At 42.8% G+C, this 19,795-nt stretch overlaps 1 protein-coding gene across 1 annotated transcript in view; it reads right to left on the bottom strand.

Annotated features, from left to right (window-relative positions):
* Positions 1-365: 365 nt before the first annotated feature.
* The window catches only part of LOC310697710 (putative helicase senataxin), a 109,092-nt gene continuing 89,662 nt past the window's right edge, over positions 366-19,795 (bottom strand). The window contains exons 14-17 of the mRNA XM_083484420.1: positions 6,314-6,412; positions 4,166-4,253; positions 1,834-1,987; positions 366-1,671 (exon numbers count right to left, since the gene is read on the bottom strand). Coding sequence (XP_083340546.1) covers positions 1,646-1,671; positions 1,834-1,987; positions 4,166-4,253; positions 6,314-6,412 — 367 coding nt within the window. The 3' untranslated portion in view covers positions 366-1,645. The remainder of the gene's footprint in view (positions 1,672-1,833; positions 1,988-4,165; positions 4,254-6,313; positions 6,413-19,795) is intronic.

The raw sequence follows: 19,795 nt of genomic DNA, 5'->3' as shown, positions 1-19,795 counted from the left end.
TGCCTGTTTGTGAATTTGTTTTGTGTGTGTGTAGATCAGTGCACGCTGACCAACGTGCAGTCTTCGCAGTAAGCCTCTATTCTGATGGCCTGAGTAATCACGACAACCAGTAGATTCTTATCTGCTGCAGCCTTCATCCGCCCTCACAGCCATTGTAGCATACCATTATCATCCGCCTGTTCTGCTGTTGAGGACTTATTGGATCATTCTTTGTCTAGCTCCTTTCCTTTGACCTTACCGCCTTGGGTACAGCACACTAAATAGTTGTAAGGCCACTGAGGTTACTTCACAAGTTGGACACAAGAGAGAGCATGAGGGAAATAGCTGAAGGGAACTCCTCTCTATTAAAAATCATCTCTCAAAAAATGTAAATGTACTTTTAAATTTACATTTCAGCTATTACACTGAAGAAGCAGACAGTTGTACCAAAATGTTAATGCTGCTCGAACACTTTGCTGAATAGCATTTTTTGATCTCCTGTTCTATGTGAAGGAAACCAAGAATTAACTGTCAGAGTAGTAGTAATAATAATGATTTGATCGATATACTGCCCTTTATCAAAAGATCTCAGGGCGATGTACATTAGAAACACATTCCAAAACATCAGTGATAATCATAACAACAGTCCTCTCCAGCCTGCAAACTTCTCCAACCAGATGCTGTCCAGATGTTTTGGACTACAACTCCCATCAGCCCCAGTCAGTGAAGGTTTTGCGCTCTCACATCAGTTTCAGCGTCATACAGCTGGCCAGGGCTGATGGGAATTGTAGCCCAAAACATCTGGAAGGCACCAGGTTAGATTACAGTCTCTCCTGCCAAAGCTCATCTTGCCAGACTGCTGGATGTCAATTTGTCGGGGAGGCTGCAATGTGAGGATGCACTTGGCCCATGGCTCCTTGGCTCATAAGTGGCAGCAGATCCAATGCAAAAGGAAATCTTCATCTTTTACACTTGCAGAAATCCGCACAAATCACTTCTATGAAATGCCTGCTATGTTCCCTGTTGCAACATTATGTACACAGTGCCTTCTTTTCAAATTATTATCTATAAATATTTTTATCATGTATACAAAAGAATAAAAATGTGAACTAAGAAATAAGTGGTGTCGCTCTCGCCAAATTAAATTTTAGGGCCAGAAAGAAATATGGCAGCAGGAACAACTTCAGCACTCACCCAGGCGTGCTGGCCCAATGAGGGGTGGACATGCTAACCTGAGACACCAGCAAGCCAAACTCTCATGGTGAGCTGTTTGCATGTGACAAGGCACATGTCAGGACACTCGCCCCGGTGGCATGTGATTTAACTGTGGCCACAGCCAGGCCTGTTTCACCTCTAAAAGATAAGTTTCTCTACATGCCGTACAAATATACACTACACCCAACATTTACAGTGTGTGATTTCTTGAAGTTTACAGCACAGGACGCAGGCTGCCTAACTCTCCATGATATAGAAAACAATCACTATGCATTATCTTTCAGGCAGATGACCTTGCAATCCAGGAAAAGGCTGTGGAGCAAAGTACACCAGCAGCCACAATAAAAGGTTCTGAGTATACGGGAGGGACTGTGGGGCTACTGCATTGTCCTCTGTCGCTTGGCATCAAGGGGGGCCTAGATTTCCAGCAATTCATCTGAGGCCTTCACTTTCATTGCTGGATCTTTTGGCCAGCTCTTGGACAGGTTTAGCCTGTGTAGGAAAGAATGGCTTTAGGGAAGAGGAATCCTGAGATACTGGCAAGGGCCATGCCTCACTGTTTCCTGGAGCAGGAGCACCAGCTGAGTATTGCCAGGTATGTTGTCCAGGAGCTCCATGCAACTCAGATGCTGCACTCACCTGTCCTTGTTTGGCTCTGCTGGACTGCCATGGGCTTCAAGATCTTCTTAGCATCACTTGCATAGCAAGGAACATTGTATTTGGCACTGGAGGTCTTGATGATGGCACCTCTTTTCTGAGCATCTTGAATCAAAGCATTCCAATCTTCATTTTCCTACAATGGTTTTTATTTTATTTTAAGAAACAATAAATTATTAGGACAGGAGACTGGGCAGGTGCGGTAGTGACGGTTTATAAGCAAGAGTTGGGAAAATTCATGGATTCGAAGTTAATCCTGCTGCCTCAAAGTAGAGGCTGTTGTAGCTTGCTCCCAGTTCTCTTTTCTTCGAAGGCAGGGACAGGAACCTGGTGACCAAATCAGTCCCCCCCAGCATTCCCAGTCAGCCCACCACCCTTCAACTTGTCAATCCCACCTGCTCCCTCTAAGGAGATTCTTCTAACTTCTGTTGCACTGCAGGAGAGGGCGAGTGTGATTGTGTGGGTCTCTGGCTCCATCTGCTTTTGGAGTATGCCTCTCAACAGCATTCCACAAGGAAAAATGGAGGAGACCTTAGCTTGAAAAAGACTGGCTAAATTAATCTGAAATACTAAAGACCACTAATAATGGGTGTCAGTAGAAATTAGGACACAGAACTTCCTTTGGATTGCACTCACTGGTAAACAGTGGCTTCTGAACACACAACAGAGAATCCCTCCAATTCATTTGTACATAGGCTACAATTATCCTTCCCTCCTCACTGCAGCTATAGAACCACCAGTGACAGAGAAACAAATATTGTTTAATGCAAGTCCACTAACAACTCTGCCACTTTACAGGAGCATCAGCAAACCATCATCACCAGGACTTCCAAATGGATAAATCTGGATTGGAGGCCCTCTAGTGGCAAAGTCATTGCAGTACAAGACTGACAAAAGTGACCATAATAAGACTGAGTGCATACGTATGTGAGTGATTGTGATTTCACACAGAAAAGTGGCAGGATGGGAAAGAGGGTGCTGAGGTCTCCCCCACTCCACTTACTTTTCTCCCGACAGGGCTCACTCCCAGTCCAAGAGCCTGACTGGGAGAAAAGTGTCAGGATAGAGAAGAGTCTGATGGCGCAGAAGCAAGTGGCATGGTAGAGAACCCGATCCCTTTCTCTGCTTGAAATAAACCCTCCCCACCACACAGTTTGGCATTTTAAAACACTGAGACGAGTGGAGAACTTCTGTGGCCCTCTATATGCTGCTTAAGTACATCTCCCACCATCCCTTGACCATTGGCTATGCTGGCTGTGGCTGATGGGAGTTGTACAACATCTGTAGGGCTGTAGGATTCCCAGTCCCTGCCCTTACAGCCTCTCACGAACAACCTTGGTGGATCAGATCAAATGGTCCACCCCCTGAAGTGCCATGCTTGGTCTTGCATGAAAAATAGGAGTGGTGGGGAAGCTGTGTTGTTGGGTTCCAATTCCCACCAGCCCCAGCCAGCATAGCTAAAGGTCAGAAGACGGGAGTTGTAGTCCAGCAACACTGGGAGGCAGCAGAGCTTCCTTAGCTCTGGAATATAGTATTGCCAGTTTAAGCTCAATTGTGGAAAGACCTAAAGTAACCTAATTGTTTTATAATTTATGAAACCTGAGTTTCAGGTTCCTCTGGGCACCCACAAGCGACAGGGCCTTCTCAGTGGTGGCTCCCTCTTTGTGGAATGCCCTCCCTGGGGAGCTATGCCTTTCTCCCTCATCATTGCCTTTCAGGAGGCATTTGAAAACATGTTTGTTTAGCCAGGCACTTTTGGTGGTTGAAGAACACTGTTCCTAGCAATGCTGAGATCACTGGATGAGAGAAAGCCCCCCCCCCCCCGATTTTTAATCGTAGCTGTTTTTAGAATGCTTTAACATTTATTCTGTGTGTGGCATGTTTACTACACTGGGCTCATTTGGGCAGAACATAAATTCAATAAATAAGCAAATGCTGCCCAATATTTTCCCTAACACTGCTGGTTCAAAATACATACTTACTTACGACACCTTTTGGCCAGCCTGATGCTTTCCAGATGTTTTGAACTACAACTCCCACTTGCCACAGCCAGCAGAGCCAACGTGTGCCCTCTTTTGCAAGTGTGGGCAGAGGGCCCAATCTATACAGGGTACTGTGCTCAGAAAATCCTGTGGGCACCCCTGAATCCTGTTATGCTCTCCTTCCAAACAACCCTATGAAGTAGGCTTGATTTATAGCTTTTGGAGGTGATATGGGGAGTTTGTGTGTGTGTATAAATCCAGGTGTCTTTGGGCCAAGCCCAGGACACCACCATTAACCCTCCACAAAGGTCTTTATTTCTTCTTCCACGTACCATGAGCGTTTGCAGGTGTCCAAGGATGAAGAGACTGTACTTGGCTCGGGTGATGGTGATATTCAATTGCTGCAGACTCTTCAGAAACCTAGTGTCAGGGAGAGGAAGACGGGAGAAGATTTAAGAACAGAAACCAGCACTTATAGAGAGCCTAAAGAGATCATTAGCAGCCTGTCATCTGACAGCGAGTCAGAGGCGGGGGGGGGGGGGAGGAGGAGCCTGGAACAAGTCATTCTGTACACAGAGGAAGTCAGGGGCGGGGTTTCCGCAGACTTGCATGCTGGGTAAAAATAAAGGGGGGGGGGAGCAGACACGGCAACTGTGCCAAAGGGGTCGGACGTTAATTGAAACACTGGAGATGTACTTTTGAACTTTGTCAATAAATCAAATAGATTGGAACTGACCGTGAGCCCGGAGTTTTATCTATGCCGTCTTGACAGCATAAAGCCTCTGACACCTAGGGATGGGAAAAAACCCTGTATGTAAGGCTGGCTCAGGATGGGCAGCTATGTCCACAGTGCCCTACTAGCTACCACTGTGGGGTTCAACTAAATCCCTGTTTAAATTTCAAAGGCATTAAAACAGTTTCAGGCATTCCCACCAAGGAGGAATAAATCTTAAAATCAGTCCATGCTCTGCTTTTGCAATTTCAGCTGCTCCCTACCCGCCACCATGTGGCTTCCAAGCGCAGACACCCCCACCACCATAAAAAAAAACACATGTGGAAAGGAAGTGGGCTGGTGGTGGAAACCAGCTTCATTCCATGTCAAGACCTTCAGCTGCCTATCCAGAACAACCTGTTGGTGGAGTACAGTGGTGCCTCGCAAGACGAAAAGAATCCGTTCTGTGATTCTCTTCATCTAGCGGTTTTTTCGTCTTGCGAAGCAAGCCCATTGAAGGATTAGCAGATTAGCGCTATTAGCGGCTTTTAGCGGCTTATCTGCTGATCGGATCAGCTGATAAGCGGTTTAGCGGCTTAGAAAAGGGGGGGGAGGGGAAAAAACCAGCAGGAACTCACAAGACATTGTCGTCTTGCGAAGCAAGCCCATAGGAAATTCGTTTTGCGAAGCACCTCCAAAACTCTTTCATCTAGCGAGTTTTCCGTCTTGCGAGGCATTCGTCTTGCGGGGCACCACTGTAATACTATTTGTTGTGATTCAGGTGACTTGAAAAACAGAAATGCATCGTTAGCACAACAGTGAAATTTTTTCTCCTTCTAACCCCCCCCCCCAACTTTTAAATAAAATAATAAAAAGAAGTCCAACCCTGCTTGCCTGATTTCAGCCCCTTGTGAGTTATTCCTGACCTGCTCTCGACTCCCACCTTGACACTTGAACAGCAGTTCTTCTGGGGCGCGTCTAAAAGCACTGGACCCATCGAAGCCAGGAGCCCTCTGATAGGGGCTCCCCATTTTGTGACCCATCTGAAGCTACAGAAGAGGAGAGGCAAGAGAGGCACTCTGCCCTCCATTCTGCCCCAAAGCCCAATGCTTCCTTCTGGCCTTGCCAACCCCTCAACTTCCCTGCACCTCCCAGATATATAGTTCAGTTGTAAGCTGACAAAGTGCCCCTCACCTTCAACACACACTGCACCTCCACTTACAATATGAACTTCTGGCTTCAAGATCTGGCTTTTATTGTGTGCTACCCTAGACTGCCATTAGGTTCCTTCCAGGCAGTTTGACAGAAGGGCACATACACACAGTTTTTGGGTTGTGGGACAGGCAGGCACTTTCACATCCTGCTACTTTTTTCTGGAAGAGCCAGAAGAGTTGCTACCACTGGTTAGAGGCCCCCTCTTCTCCCCCCCCCCAGCTAGACACAGTGGAAGCCCCTCCCAGATTCGCCAACATAAGGAATTGTAAATTCATTGGGATAAGGGAGGTGAAATGAGGAAGCTAACACAGCCTTGGCCCTGCCAGAGTGCCACACTTTGGGAACTCCTCTCATAAGATCCCTTATGGGCATCACAGGTGGTCAAGAGTGGAGTACAAGACCACCATAGGGGCTCCAACACCCCTTGTTCCAACCTTGAATTGTGGACAGTGGCCCACATACTTGACCACCCCAAGGATCACATCTTAAGTGTCAGAATTGCCAAGTTGAGGTACCTCAGTTGTCACCTCGCACTGTGACAGCAAAGTCTTACCCAACTGATCCTTGCATGCTGTTCACTCGAACACAGGACACAATGATACAGTCCTTCTCACAGCCCTGGAACCCATCCACAAGGTCAACTTCCCCGACTCTGTAGAGAAAAGGAATGTCGTATGGTGCCATTCTAAATACACTTCTCTCTTTACCACCACCACTCATCCCCAAAAGAGAGGTGAAACTGATTGAGAAGGAAACAAACCACACTTTTATGAAGTTAAAGAAAACTCCACACTTCTTGTCTGAAATAGAAAACTATGTAAACAGTGAGAGAGCAAGCGAGGGAGCACATGGTAGATTGGAGAGATTACTTGAGTCAGTAGGTGGGCTGTTGCGCCTCACTTTTCTCATATGTAAAATGGGAATATAACCTGTATTTTACACACTGCTGTTGCAAGAACAAATGAGATGGGGGGGTGTGGGAATGTTAAGGATAGTAGGCAAGGATATATTGAATAAGTATTATCCTTCCTTCACTCATGCTAGTAAGTGATGTAGCAGAGCAGATTCCCCTCAATATACCTGGAAGCTAGCTTGCGGATTCGTTTGAAATACAAATTTTATTTATATCCCGCCCTCCCCAGCCAAAGCCGGGCTCAGGGCGGCTAACAACAATAAAATAATGCAACATTGGAAACCATTTCATTCTAAAATTAATTCAAATCAAATTGATGGCAACCATTGGGCTAGAGTTCTGTGAAGACTGCCAAAGGAGGGAGTCAGGCTGTGCCCTGGCCAAAGGCCTGGTGAAACAGCTCTGTCTTGCAGGCCCTGCGGAAAGATGTCAAGTCCCGCAGGGCCCTAGTCTCTTGTGACAGAGTGTTCCACCAGATCGGAGCCACAGCTGAAAAAGCCCTGGCTCTAGTTGAGACCAGCCTAACCTCTCTGTGGCCCGGGACCTCCAAGATGTTTTTGTTTGAAGACCGTAAGTTCCTCTGTGGGACGTACCAGGAGAGGCGGTCCCGTAGGTATGAGGGTCCTAGGCCGTATAGGGCTTTAAAGGTTAAAGCCAGCACCTTAAACCTGATCCTGTACTCCACCGGGAGCCAGTGCAGCTGGTATAGCACCGGGTGAATGTGATCTTGCAGCGAGGACCCTGTAAGGAGTCTCACCGCTGCATTCTGCACCCACTGGAGTTTCTGGGTCAGTCTCAAGAAGCTGGTAAAATGCGGTCTTGACTATGCTACCACTCAGTGGATTTGTAACTGGCTGACTGACCGAACCCAAAGGGTGCTCATCAATGGTTCCTCTTCATCCTGGAGAAGAGTGACTAGTGGGGTGCCATAGGGTTCTGTCTTGGGCCCGGTCTTATTCAACATCTTTATCAACGACTTGGATGATGGACTCAAGGGCATCCTGATCAAATTTGCAGATGACACCAAACTGGGAGGGGTGGCTAACACCCCAGAGGACAGGATCACACTTCAAAACGACCTTGACAGATTAGAGAACTGGGCCAAAACAAACAAGATGAACTTTAACAGGGAGAAATGTAAAGTATTGCACTAGGGCAAAAAAAATGAGAGGCACAAATACAAGATGGGGGACACCTGGCTTGAGAGCAGTACATGTGAAAAGGATCTAGGAGTCTTGGTTGACCACAAACTTGACATGAGCCAACAGTGTGACGCGGCAGCTAAAAAAGCCAATGCAATTCTGGGCTGCATCAATAGGAGTATAGCATCTAGATCAAGGGAAGTAATAGTGCCACTGTATTCTGCTCTGGTCAGACCTCACCTGGAGTACTGTGTCCAGTTCTGGGCACCACAGTTCAAGAAGGACACTGACAAACTGGAACGTGTCCAGAGGAGGGCAACCAAAATGGTCCAAGGCCTGGAAACAATGCCTTATGAGGAACGGTTAAGGGAGCTGGGCATGTTTAGCCTGGAGAAGAGGAGGTTAAGGGGTGATATGATAGCCATGTTCAAATATATAAAAGGATGTCACATAGAGGAGGGAGAAAGGTTGTTTTCTGCTGCTCCAGAGAAGCGGACACGGAGCAATGGATCCAAACTACAAGAAAGAAGATTCCACCTAAACATTAGGAAGAAACTCCTGACAGTAAGAGCTGTTCGACAGTGGAATTTGCTGCCAAGGAGTGTGGTGGAGTCTCCTTCTTTGGAGGTCTTTAAGCAGAGGCTTGACAACCATATGTCAGGAGTGCTCTGATGGTGTTTCCTGCTTGGCAGGGGGTTGGACTCGATGGCCCTTGTGGTCTCTTCCAACTCTATGATTCTATGATTCTATGAGACAAAGAAATTTTGAATCTGCAAATAAATGTGGGAAATTATTAGCCTGGCAACTAAAGAAGAGACAAAAAGAAAGTACTATTACAAACATTGATGCAGAAGGAAAAACTGTAGAGAACCCTGCAGACATTAGAAAATGCTTTATTATAAACAACTGTATAAAAAGGATAAAGAAGATATAGGGAAAATCGAGCAATTTATAAAGACTAATGGGTTGCAACAGATTCCGGAGGATAAAAAGAATCTACTAAAAGGTTTAATTACAAACCAGGAAGTGGAACAGGCAGTAAATTCAATGCAGCTTGGCAAGACACCAGGACCTGATGGTCTATCAGTGAAATATTATAAGACATTGAAAGACTGGCTCATTCAACCTCTGGTAGAAGTATCTAATTCGATTTTGGGAGGGGGCAAAGCACCTGAAACCTGGAAGCAAGCTTCTATTACTCTGATTCCTAAACAGGGTCAAGATAGATCCAATGTTAAAAACTACAGACCAATCTCCCTACTCAATGTGGATTATAAAATTTTTGCAAACATACTGGCCAACAGGCTAAAGAAGGTTTTATCTGAGTATATTCATAAAGACCAGGCAGGATTTCTGCCTGGAAGACATATGAAAGACAACATTAGAAATGTTGTAGATATTTTGGAAAAGTTAGAAGCAAGAAAGAGTTGTAAAGCAATGTTAATGTTTATTGATGCAGAGAAAGCCTTTGACAATGTTTCTTGGAGTTTTATGTTACATAATTTAGAGAGTATGGGGATAGGTCATGATTTTATAAATGGTATTAAAGCGATCTATCTAGAACAAAAAGCCAAAATTATTGTAAATAATGTGATTTCAGAGGAAATTAGAATTGAGAAAGGAACCAGGCAAGGGTGCCCACTTTCCCCTCTGCTGTTTATTTCAGTCCTGGAGGTCTATGATTAGAAAAGATGAACAAGTCAAAGGTATTACAGTAGGTTCGAAACAATATAAATTAAAAGCCTTTGCTGATGATCTAGTTCTGACATTACAAGATCCAGATTCCAGTGCAGTCAAAGCACTGGAGCTGATACAAGAGTTTGGTCAGGTAGCAGGATTTAAATTAAAGAAGAGCAAGACCAAAGTAATTGAGAAAAATCTGGATAATGAAGAAAGAAAACTATTACAAGAAAAAACGGGCCTAGATTTTGTGAAAAAAGTTAAATATTTGGGCGTGAACCTGTCTGGGAAAAATCTGAACTTGTACAAAGATAATTATGAGAAATTATGGAATGAAATTAAGAGAGATTTGGAGATATGGTCACATTTAAAATGGTCATTAATGGGCCGGATTTCTGTGATTAAGATGAATGTGCTGCCAAAGATGCTCTTCCTGTTTCAAGCCCTCCCAATTATAGATAATATGCAAAATGCTTTAAAGAATGGCAGAAAGCACTCTCTAGATTTATCTGGCAGGGGAGGAAACCCAGAATTAAATATAAATTAGTTACGGATTCTAAAGAAAGAGGGGGATTTTCCCCGCCAGATTTAAAAATCTATTTTGAAGCTGCTGCACTTTGCTGGATTAAAGAATGGATGCAACTAGAAGACACAGATCTATTAGATTTGGAGGGATTCAACAATGTGTTCGGTTGGCATGCATATTTATGGTATGACAAGGTAAAGGCCCATAATGCTTTTAAAAACCATGCAATTAGGAAATCTTTGTATAATGTTTGTATAAAATATAAAGAACTCTTAGAAAGAAAGACGCCCAGATGGCTTTCACCAATGAAGGCAAAGGCCCAGAAAAAACTAAATATGGACACCAAATGGTTGAGATATTATGATTTATTAATAGAAGAAGAAGGACGTTACAAATTAAAACCATTTGATCAAGTTAAAGATAAGCTAAACTGGTTACATTACCACCAGATCAATGAATTGTATAAATTGGATAAGAAAAATGGTTTTGCTTATGAAAAATCTAAGTTGGGGACTTCTGGGGTGGCGCTATCGGAAAATGGCTGATTCCCCTTAAACGGAGGGGACTGGCTCCGCGGAAACTGGGGTTCTTACCACTACCGCGCAGCGGGGACCCTTAAAAACCACAGGCGGGTGAAGCCTGTGGCCGTGGGACTCGGCGGGCACCTTTTTGCGCCCCCCCCCCAATCGGCAAAGGAGCCCAGTTTTGGGTCCCAGAGCTAAGCGGGGAAGTGGCGCTGTGCTGTGAGTCGTCTGCTTGTTCCGTGGAGCGAAGCCGCTAAGCCGTTGCCGGAGAGCACTGCATTCTTCCTTGAAAATTGACACCAAAACCAACGATCCGTGAGTAGGTTAATTCGACAATTAAAGGAATTGATTTGAAAGATTTGGCACCGAAGGCGGAGAGGTACAAAAAGGAAGTCTGCCTCCCGTTTTTGTAAAGAAGTAAAGCAATGAATTTGTAAGCAGGAATTTTAAAGGACCTCATTAAAGTCTACAATCCGAACATCAAACAAGTTGTAGCCCCCCTCTGATGCAGGGGGAGGAGGGGGGTAAGATTCTGAACAGTTTTTCCCTGTAAAAAGAGAGAGAGAAAGCAGCTAAATCCACTGCTCAAACCTCTGAGACTGGTTGCTGTGAACTGCAAATAATATTGCTTGGGACGTGTGTTGTCGCTGAAAGTGCTTCTTCCTTGTAACAACTAACTCTGCATTTGAGGATACAATTAAGATACAATTTTATTGACTGGTTTCTCCTGGTTTCTCCTGGTTTTAAAGTAACATTTAACAAACAAATTGAAACAAAAAACGTTCTCCTTCAGAGACTGGGGGATGAAATGGAAAGTAAGTGACTTAAAAAATATTATTGACTGTTGCTAACATTGTGTCCCCCTAGAGGAACTTTGAATGTGCTGCAACTGCAGCTGAATTAAGGGAATTTTCCATTTCAAAATAAGCTTTGTCTCTGAGTGTGTGACTGACCTTGACAGACTCTGACTCTGATCTTGAATGTGTGACTGACCTTGGCTCATATTTGGAGGTTATGGCTGATGGGAAAGACAAATTAGTTTCAACAAGCAACCAGATCCAGGAAAGTATTGCGTACAGATATTGGACTGCAAAGGAGAGGTTCGGTACCCAGCTCCTCTGGCTTGTCAACAACAACCCCATTGACACAATCTAAACCTAAAGGTATGGCTGCTGAGGATGCCTTGACTCAGGCTCTGAGTAAAATAAATGAGTCTTTGGACAAAATAAGCAGACAACTTGCCGAGGCATCGAATAAAATCGATTAGAACACCACAAGTATTAATCAAAACACCACAAGTATCAATAATTTGGGTCAGAAAGTAAATACTAATACTGAGACTATCCAGAGATTAGTTCAGGAATCATCCTCAATACGAAAGACAGCTGATGAGGCAAAAGAAATTGCAACCTACACAGCCACTGTGGTAGAACAGAAGATACCACCAATACATAGACAACTACAGGATCACAAATCAACTCTTTCTATGATTGAACTGAGAGAGAAACAGACAAATTTAAGGGTCAGAGCGGTCCCTGAATTGGAGAAAAATAATTTGATTGAATTTCTTACAAAGGAATTTGCAAGCTTTTGGAATCCAGATCTAGAGAAGGACAGTTTCAAGATAGTGAGTGCTTTCAGACTTGGGAAAGGAGGGAGAAAGGACAAAGTAAGAGACTGTTTGATTACTCTTGGAAGAAAAGAGGAGAGAGATAAAATTTTGAGTCTGCACTTTCAGAAAACTTTGGTAATACATCAGTGAAGAGTGGAGTTATTCAAGGATATCCTGAAACATCTTCTGGACCTTAGGTCCAATTACAAAGACTTGACTGCACTGCTGAGAAGTAACGGAATCCTCTTTAGGTGGGAATTCCCTCAAGGTCTGTCTTTCAGTTATAAAGGCAAGAAGATAAGAATAAAATCAGAGGACGACAAAACAAAATTTTGGAGAGACCACGGAGAAGACTTGCAGAAGAAAGCTGAAGGAGAGTTAAGAACACTTGTAAGCGAAACCTTGGATATACCAGATCTCCCTCCTGAATTAAAAGAGCGGTTGAAGAAGGTGATACCACCAACAGAACAGGAACAGGCACTGGGTGCAGTCGGAGAAGCATAGTACCTACATCATGGCTCTGCAACTACTAAGTTGGAATTGTAATGGTCTAAATTCCCCTCAGAAGAGGAGATCTGTGTTTCATTTATTAAAAAAGGAGCAATTGGATTTGATTTGTCTACAAGAAACCCATATAACAAGATTACACAGGAAATTATTGGTTAATAAAAGACTTGGTCAGGAGTTTATTTCATCGGACAAAGTGAAAAAAGAGGAGTTGTCATATATGTAAAAGAAACATTGCAACCGAAATTTATATTTAAAGATGACCAAGGAAGAATTGTGGCAGTCGAAATTCAAATACAGGGAGAGAAATTCTTGATAGTAGGAGTTTATGCTTCAAATGAGGGGAAATCCAAATTTTTTAAAAGGTTGCATGAGACCCTGATGGACTATATGGATTACAATCTTGTTCTGCTGGGAGACATGAATGGAGTCGTATCTACACATATGGATAAAGCACAAAAACAGGTAGTCACCAAGGATGGTAGACTACCGAAGACCTTTTTTGAGATGACAGACAACTTGGATCTAGTGGACATCTGGAGAATAAAGAACCCCTTGGCTAAGGAGGGAACCTTCTTTTCTGAAGCCAAAATGACATGGACTAGAATTGACCAAATATGGGTAACTAGAGGAATGGCACCAAAGATTAAGAAAGTGGAAATCTGCCCTAAAACCTGCTCCGACCATAATGCTGTTAAGATGGAGATGAAATTAATATTAACTGGCTCCTTCAGATGGAGGATGAATGACACCTTGTTTAGAGATGAAGAAGTTTTAAAGAAGGCTCAAAAAACCTTGAGAGATTACTTTGAGATAAATATGAATACTGATGTGGGAAAAAAGCGTAATCTGGGATGCTAGTAAGGCGGTTATGAGAGGGTTCTTGATACAACAGAATGCACTAAAAAAGAGAATCCAGAATGAGAAGAGGGATTTTTTTTTGGAAAAAATAAAGGAAGGCGGAAAAAAAATGAGAGTTAAACCCAAGTCGCAGGAGATTTTGAGAGAAATAAAGTTATATCAAGTGGAACTCATGAAAATGATGAATCAAGCGATTGAATGGAAAATTAAACAAATGAGACAAAAGACATTTGAGTCAGCTAACAAGTGTGGGAAACTTTTGGCTTGGCAAATGAAAAAAAGACAAAAACAAAACACAATTACAAACTTAGAAGTGGAAGGAAGAAATATACAGAACCCAGCTGAGATCAGAAACTGCTTCCAGAGGTGTTTTAAACAATTATATACACAAGGGCCACAGAGAGAAATTGATTTAGACCACTTTTTGAAGAAAAATGGACTACAAAAAATCTCTCAAGAAAACAAATTAATGTTGAGTGATAAAATAACCGAACAGGAGATAGAAGGTGCCATTCAGAATATGCAACTGGGTAAATCTCCAGGACCGGATGAACTGACTTCTAGATACTATAGATCTTTGAAGGAATGGTTAGTGCAACCTTTGAAAGAAGTCTGTAATGAGATAATGCAGGGGAGAGTGGCACCAGAGTCGTGGAAGGAAGCATATATTACACTTGTACCGAAAACAGAGACTGAAAAGACTCAGCTCAAGAACTACCGTCCCATATCGCTGCTTAATGTGGATTATAAAATTTTTGCAGACATCTTAGCAAAAAGACTAAAAAAAGTGTTGGTGGAAGAGATACATAAAGACCAAGCAGGCTTTCTCCCAGGAAGACATATCTCTGATAATGTGAGAAATATAATTAACATTATAGAGAAATTGCAAGAGAATATAAATACTAAGGCAGTTTTGATATTCGTAGATGCGGAGAAAGCCTTTGACAATATTTCTTGGACTTTTATGAAAAAAAACTTACAGGGTATGGGGGTAGGCCAAGGTTTTGAAAATGGTATAAGTGCAATATATTCAGAACAAAAGGCAAAATTAATTGTGAACAATGTGGTCACGGAAGAATTTAAAATAGAAAAAGGGACACGACAAGGTTGCCCAATTTCCCCATTGCTTTTTATATCGGTCCTGGAGGTTTTGCTGAACATGATTAGAAGGGACCAGTTGGTTGAAGGTATACAGGTCGGAAATAGACAGTACAAACTGAGAGCATTTGCAGATGACTTAGTATTGACTTTGAAGGAGCCAGAATCTAGTGCTAAAAGGGTTTTAGAACTGATTCAAGAATTTGGTCAGGTCGCTGGGTTTAAACTGAACAAGTCAAAAACCAAGGTTTTAGAGAAAAACTTAACACAAACCGAGAGAGAGAGGTTTCAGAATATGACAGGTTTAACAATGGTCAAGAAAGTTAAATACCTGGGGATCAATATGACAGCAAAAAATGGGAACTTATTTAAAGATAACTATGAAAAATGCTGGGGCAAAGTGAAAAAAGATCTAGAAATATGGTCAAATTTGAAACTTTCTTTGTTGGGCCGTATCGCAGCTATAAAAATGAATGTATTGCCGAGAATGCTGTTTTTGTTTCAGGCATTGCAAATCGTAGATGTCAGGGCCTCAGGAACAGAGGCACAGGGGAGAGAGGAAATGGAGAGCGAAGGGGAAGAATCGGAGGGCAGCGTAGGGGGGTATAGCAGTGACCCGAGAGATTCCATGAGCTTCTCCAGCGAATCAGAAGATTCCCAGAAGGAGGCGCCGATGGTCAGGGCAAGGGGGGCCAGCAGGGACTCCCAAAGCAGCAGCTGGAGATCAGGGCCAGCTTCCCCACCAGAGCGTAGTGGGGGGGAAGGGTCCCAGGTGTCAGGGCCAGCGTCTCCTCCAGCAGGGAGAGAAGATGAGTCGAGACTGACCACGCCTCTATCGGAGAGTGGGGGAACGGAGGGGAGGTCAAGTCCAGCTAGCCTCCCTGAAGGGGGAAGCAGTGACAGGAGCAGTGTAACGGTCAGGAGGAAGGTTGCCGGCTGGGCGCGCGCGCCAAGTTCAAATGTACAGGCGCGCGGGACAGCAGAAAGCCCGGATTGGGAACCAGGTCCTAAAGCCCGTTGGAGGCAGGGGGAAGACTCAGGGGACTCAGCGTCAGAAGAGTCTAGGAAGGGCGAGACCCCAGCTGACAGGCGGACCCAGAGGAGGAAAGAGCAGAGGAAGAGGTGGAGCAAGGCTAGAGTCTTAAACTGGTGTCTGGGGGGAGGAGACTCAGCCGGAGCTTCGGCGGTCTAGAGTTTCAGACGTAGAGCTGCACGCTGCGGCTGTGTAAACGAAAATGAACTTCAATAAAGACCTTTGCATATAACAACGAACTGGCGTTGGTCCTTTGTGAGCTGGGACCTAGGGCAGCTCTGACAGTAGACAAGATGGATTGTTTCAAGAAGTGGAAGAGAGATATTTCAAGATTTGTCTGGCAGGGCAAGAAGCCTAGAATAAAATTTAAAATATTAACGGATGCAAAGGAAAGAGGCGGATTTGCCCTGCCAGACCTTAAACTTTATTATGAATCAGCAGCTTTTTGCTGGTTGAAAGAATGGCTGCTTCTTGAGAACACAGACATTTTGGATTTAGAAGGTTTTAATAATGTATTTGGATGGCATGCATATCTGTGGTATGATAAGGTCAAAGCGCATAAAGCATTTAAAAACCATATTGTTAGGAAAGCATTGTTTAATGTTTGGATAAGGTACAAAGATTTATTGGAAAATAAAACCCCAAGGTGCCTGTCACCGATGGAAGTGAAAGCTCAGAAAAAGCTCAATATGGAGGCTAAATGGCCGAAATATTGGGAAATTTTGGAACAAGATGGAGATAGATTAAAATTGCAGAGTTTTGAGAAACTAAAGAATAAAGTGCGAGATTGGCTCCATTATCATCAGATAATGGAGGCATATAATTTGGATAATAAAATTGGCTTCCAGGTGGAAAAATCAAAATTAGAAACAGAACTGTTAGAACCCAAAATTAAGAATTTGTCAAAGATGTATAACTTGCTGTTGAAATGGAATACTCAGGATGAAACGGTTAAATCTGCTATGATTAAATGGGCACAAGATGTTGGACATGACATAATGTTTGCTGACTGGGAACAGTTGTGGACCACAAGTATGAAATTCACGGCATGTAATGCCTTAAGAGAGAATATTATGAAAATGATTTATAGGTGGTACATGACCCCGGTCAAGCTTGCAAAAATTTATCATTTGCCCGATAATAAATGCTGGAAATGTAAAGAAAATGAAGGCACATTCTTTCACCTTTGGTGGACGTGCCCAAGGATTAAGGCTTTCTGGGAGACGATATATAATGAACTGAAAAAGGTATTTAAATATACCCTTTTGAAGAAACCAGAGGCCTTTCTTCTGGGCATAGTTGACCAATCGGTGTTAAAGAAGGACAGAACTTTCTTTATGTATGCCACAACAGCAGCAAGAATACTTATCGCAAAATATTGGAAGACACAAGATCTACCCACTCTGGAAGAATGGCAGATGAAGGTGATGGACTATATGGAATTGGCGGAAATGACCGGCAGGATCCGAGATCAGGGGGAAGAGTCAGTGGAAGAAGATTGGAAGAAATTTAAAGATTATTTACAGAGACATTGTAAAATTAACGAACTTTAGAATAATGTTGGATTAAAATTAAGAGGTTTCTAGCTGTAATGGGTTAAAAGAATATGAAAAATGGGTTTTTAGAAGTAAAATTTCAAGATCATAAAAATTTAAGAATAAAGATTTGGGTAGGATAAAGAGGGAAACAAATTGCTGAGCTAATAAATTGAATTGGAATACAAAAAAGAGAGGTATGAGGGGGTCCAAGAAACAAGTAAACGAAAAATAATGGCTGTATTTTTTATTTTTTTGTTTGTTTTATCCCTTTTTTGTAATGTAAAAATCTTAATAAAAATCTTATAAAAACAAAAAACAAAAAAAGAAAAATCTAAGTTGGAGACCGAGTTGTTGGATACTAAAGATAAAAATTTATCTAAAATGTACAAGCTATTGTTGGAGTGGCACACAAAAGATGAACAAGTTAAATCTGTGGTGATAGATTGGGCAAGAGATGAAGAAAATAATATAATGTTTGAGGACTGGGAAAGATTGTGGAAGAAAGGGGTCAAGTTCACCGCATGTAAAGGAAAATATAATGAAAATGATGTATAGATGGTATTTGACTCCTGTAAAATTAGCAAAGATATATCATAATTGTGACAATATATGTTGGAAATGTAAAGAAAAGAAAGGAACCTTTTATCATATGTGGTGGTCCTGTCCCAAGGTGAAAGACTTCTGGGAAAAGATTTATAATGAATTGAAAAAAATGTTGAAATATACATTTATAAAGAAACCAGAGGCCTTTCTTCTTGGAATAACAGGTTTGGAATTGCCCAAGAAAGATGTTAAATTATTTTTGTATGCCACAACTGCTGCTCGTATTTTGTTAGCTAAAAAGTGGAAAACCCAAGAATTACCAATGATAGAAGAATGGCAGATGAAGATGATGGATTTTTCGGAGCTAGCCAACCTAACCGGAAGAGTCTGCGACCAGAAGGAGGAGGAGTATCAGGAAGAGTGGATTAAATTTAATGATTATCTAGTTAAATTTGTTAAGTTAAATTAACTGAAAACAGATTGCAGATACTTGATTGGCTTAGGATTTTATTTATGTTAAGTGATGAATTAATATGTTTAATTCCATAAGGTTAGGATCTAAGGATGTTAATGTTGAAGTTAAATTTCATAAGAATTGGGATTTGGAAAACCGTTAAAAGGACATGAACCGTTAAAAGGAAATTCAACCAAGGGGAAGCGAGGAAGTCACTTAACAAAGTTAATAAGTGTAATTTTCAATAAGGCTATGATTTATGTTTGTTGTGTTTGTTTGTGTATAATTTTGAGAAAACCAATTAAAAAAAATTTGGGGGGGGGAGGAAAACGCCCTGGGGATGCCTGCAAGCCCCCGTATCTCCGAGCATCCTCCGATGTGTGCAGCACTGGAAAAGGCATCTCCCTTCATCTCCAGGGAACTCAGCGACATATACCAGCTGGCATATGCACACTAATCTTCTGGCATAACACAGCAAGAAGCGTGAAACAACAGAGATCTAATCTACTATTTATTTACACACTATATACAGACTACAGCATAATGATGTCCATTTTCTTCCGAGAGAACAGAAGAAGTGAAAGTACAGTCCAAAGTACATACAACGAAAGAGAGATAAGGATGTCTTCTGTTCCCATAGTCTTCTCAGACAGGCATGTGATTTAAAACAATCTCAAATGCAGTGACGGTGGAGTGAAATGCTAACACAGCCACCCGCTCAATCACCTTGGCCAAGAATGGAAGTTTTGAGACTGGGCAATAGTTGGCCATATGGGCTGGGTCCAAAGATGCTTTTTTAAGAAGCGGTTTAATAATTGCCTCTTTCAGTGGGTCTGGGAAGGCTCCCTCACAGAGGAAAGCATTCACCACCCATCTCCCAGCCCAGCACTTCCCGGCTTGCTTTTATGAGCCAGGATGGGCTGTCAAGGAGACAGGTGGTTGGTTTCACTCGTCCAAGCAGCCTGTCCACATCCTCGGAGGTAACAGATTGGACTTGATCCCACGCAACTTGACTAGACAGGACTCTAGCACTCTCCCGCCCCGGCCCTGCTGCCACGGTGGAGTCTACCTCTTCCCGAATCTGAGTGACTTTATCCTTCCTGGTGTCCCCTTTAATCCCTCTTCAAAGAATAAAGACACAAGAGTCTTTCTGAGTAAAGTAACAAAATGTTTACTCACATTTCAGTTCATTTGATCCCTGAAAGGCAGGCTTTACTTGGTAGTTACACAATAAAGAGTCTGAGTTCATCTCATATGGAGACTGAACTCATGTGCTGCTGGCTGAGAGCCAGCAGACAGCAAAATTACATTAAGACAACAAAATGGATGGAGGAGAGCAGCATGGCAGCAAAAGATAAACAAGAGAATAGAAAGCAAGTGAAGCAAGACAAACAAGACTGAGAAAATGGCTGCATGACTCGGCACTTTTATGGAGTCAGCCAGAGCGATGCCCATCTCCTAGGTCACATGCAGGGGAGGGATGCTCCACACCAGTGGAAGAGGACGTTACCCTGACTGGATGTCCCCCTGCCTGTGCCCACGCTAGGGAAATAAGGAATGTTGCATTTGACTGCACCAATGGATTACATCCCACAGGGATATTG

Source organism: Podarcis liolepis (assembly GCF_965112155.1).
Source record: "Podarcis liolepis genome assembly, chromosome: W".
In the NCBI taxonomy this organism is placed as follows: Eukaryota; Metazoa; Chordata; class Lepidosauria; order Squamata; family Lacertidae; genus Podarcis; species Podarcis liolepis.
This window is presented reverse-complemented; position numbering and strand designations above follow the sequence as displayed.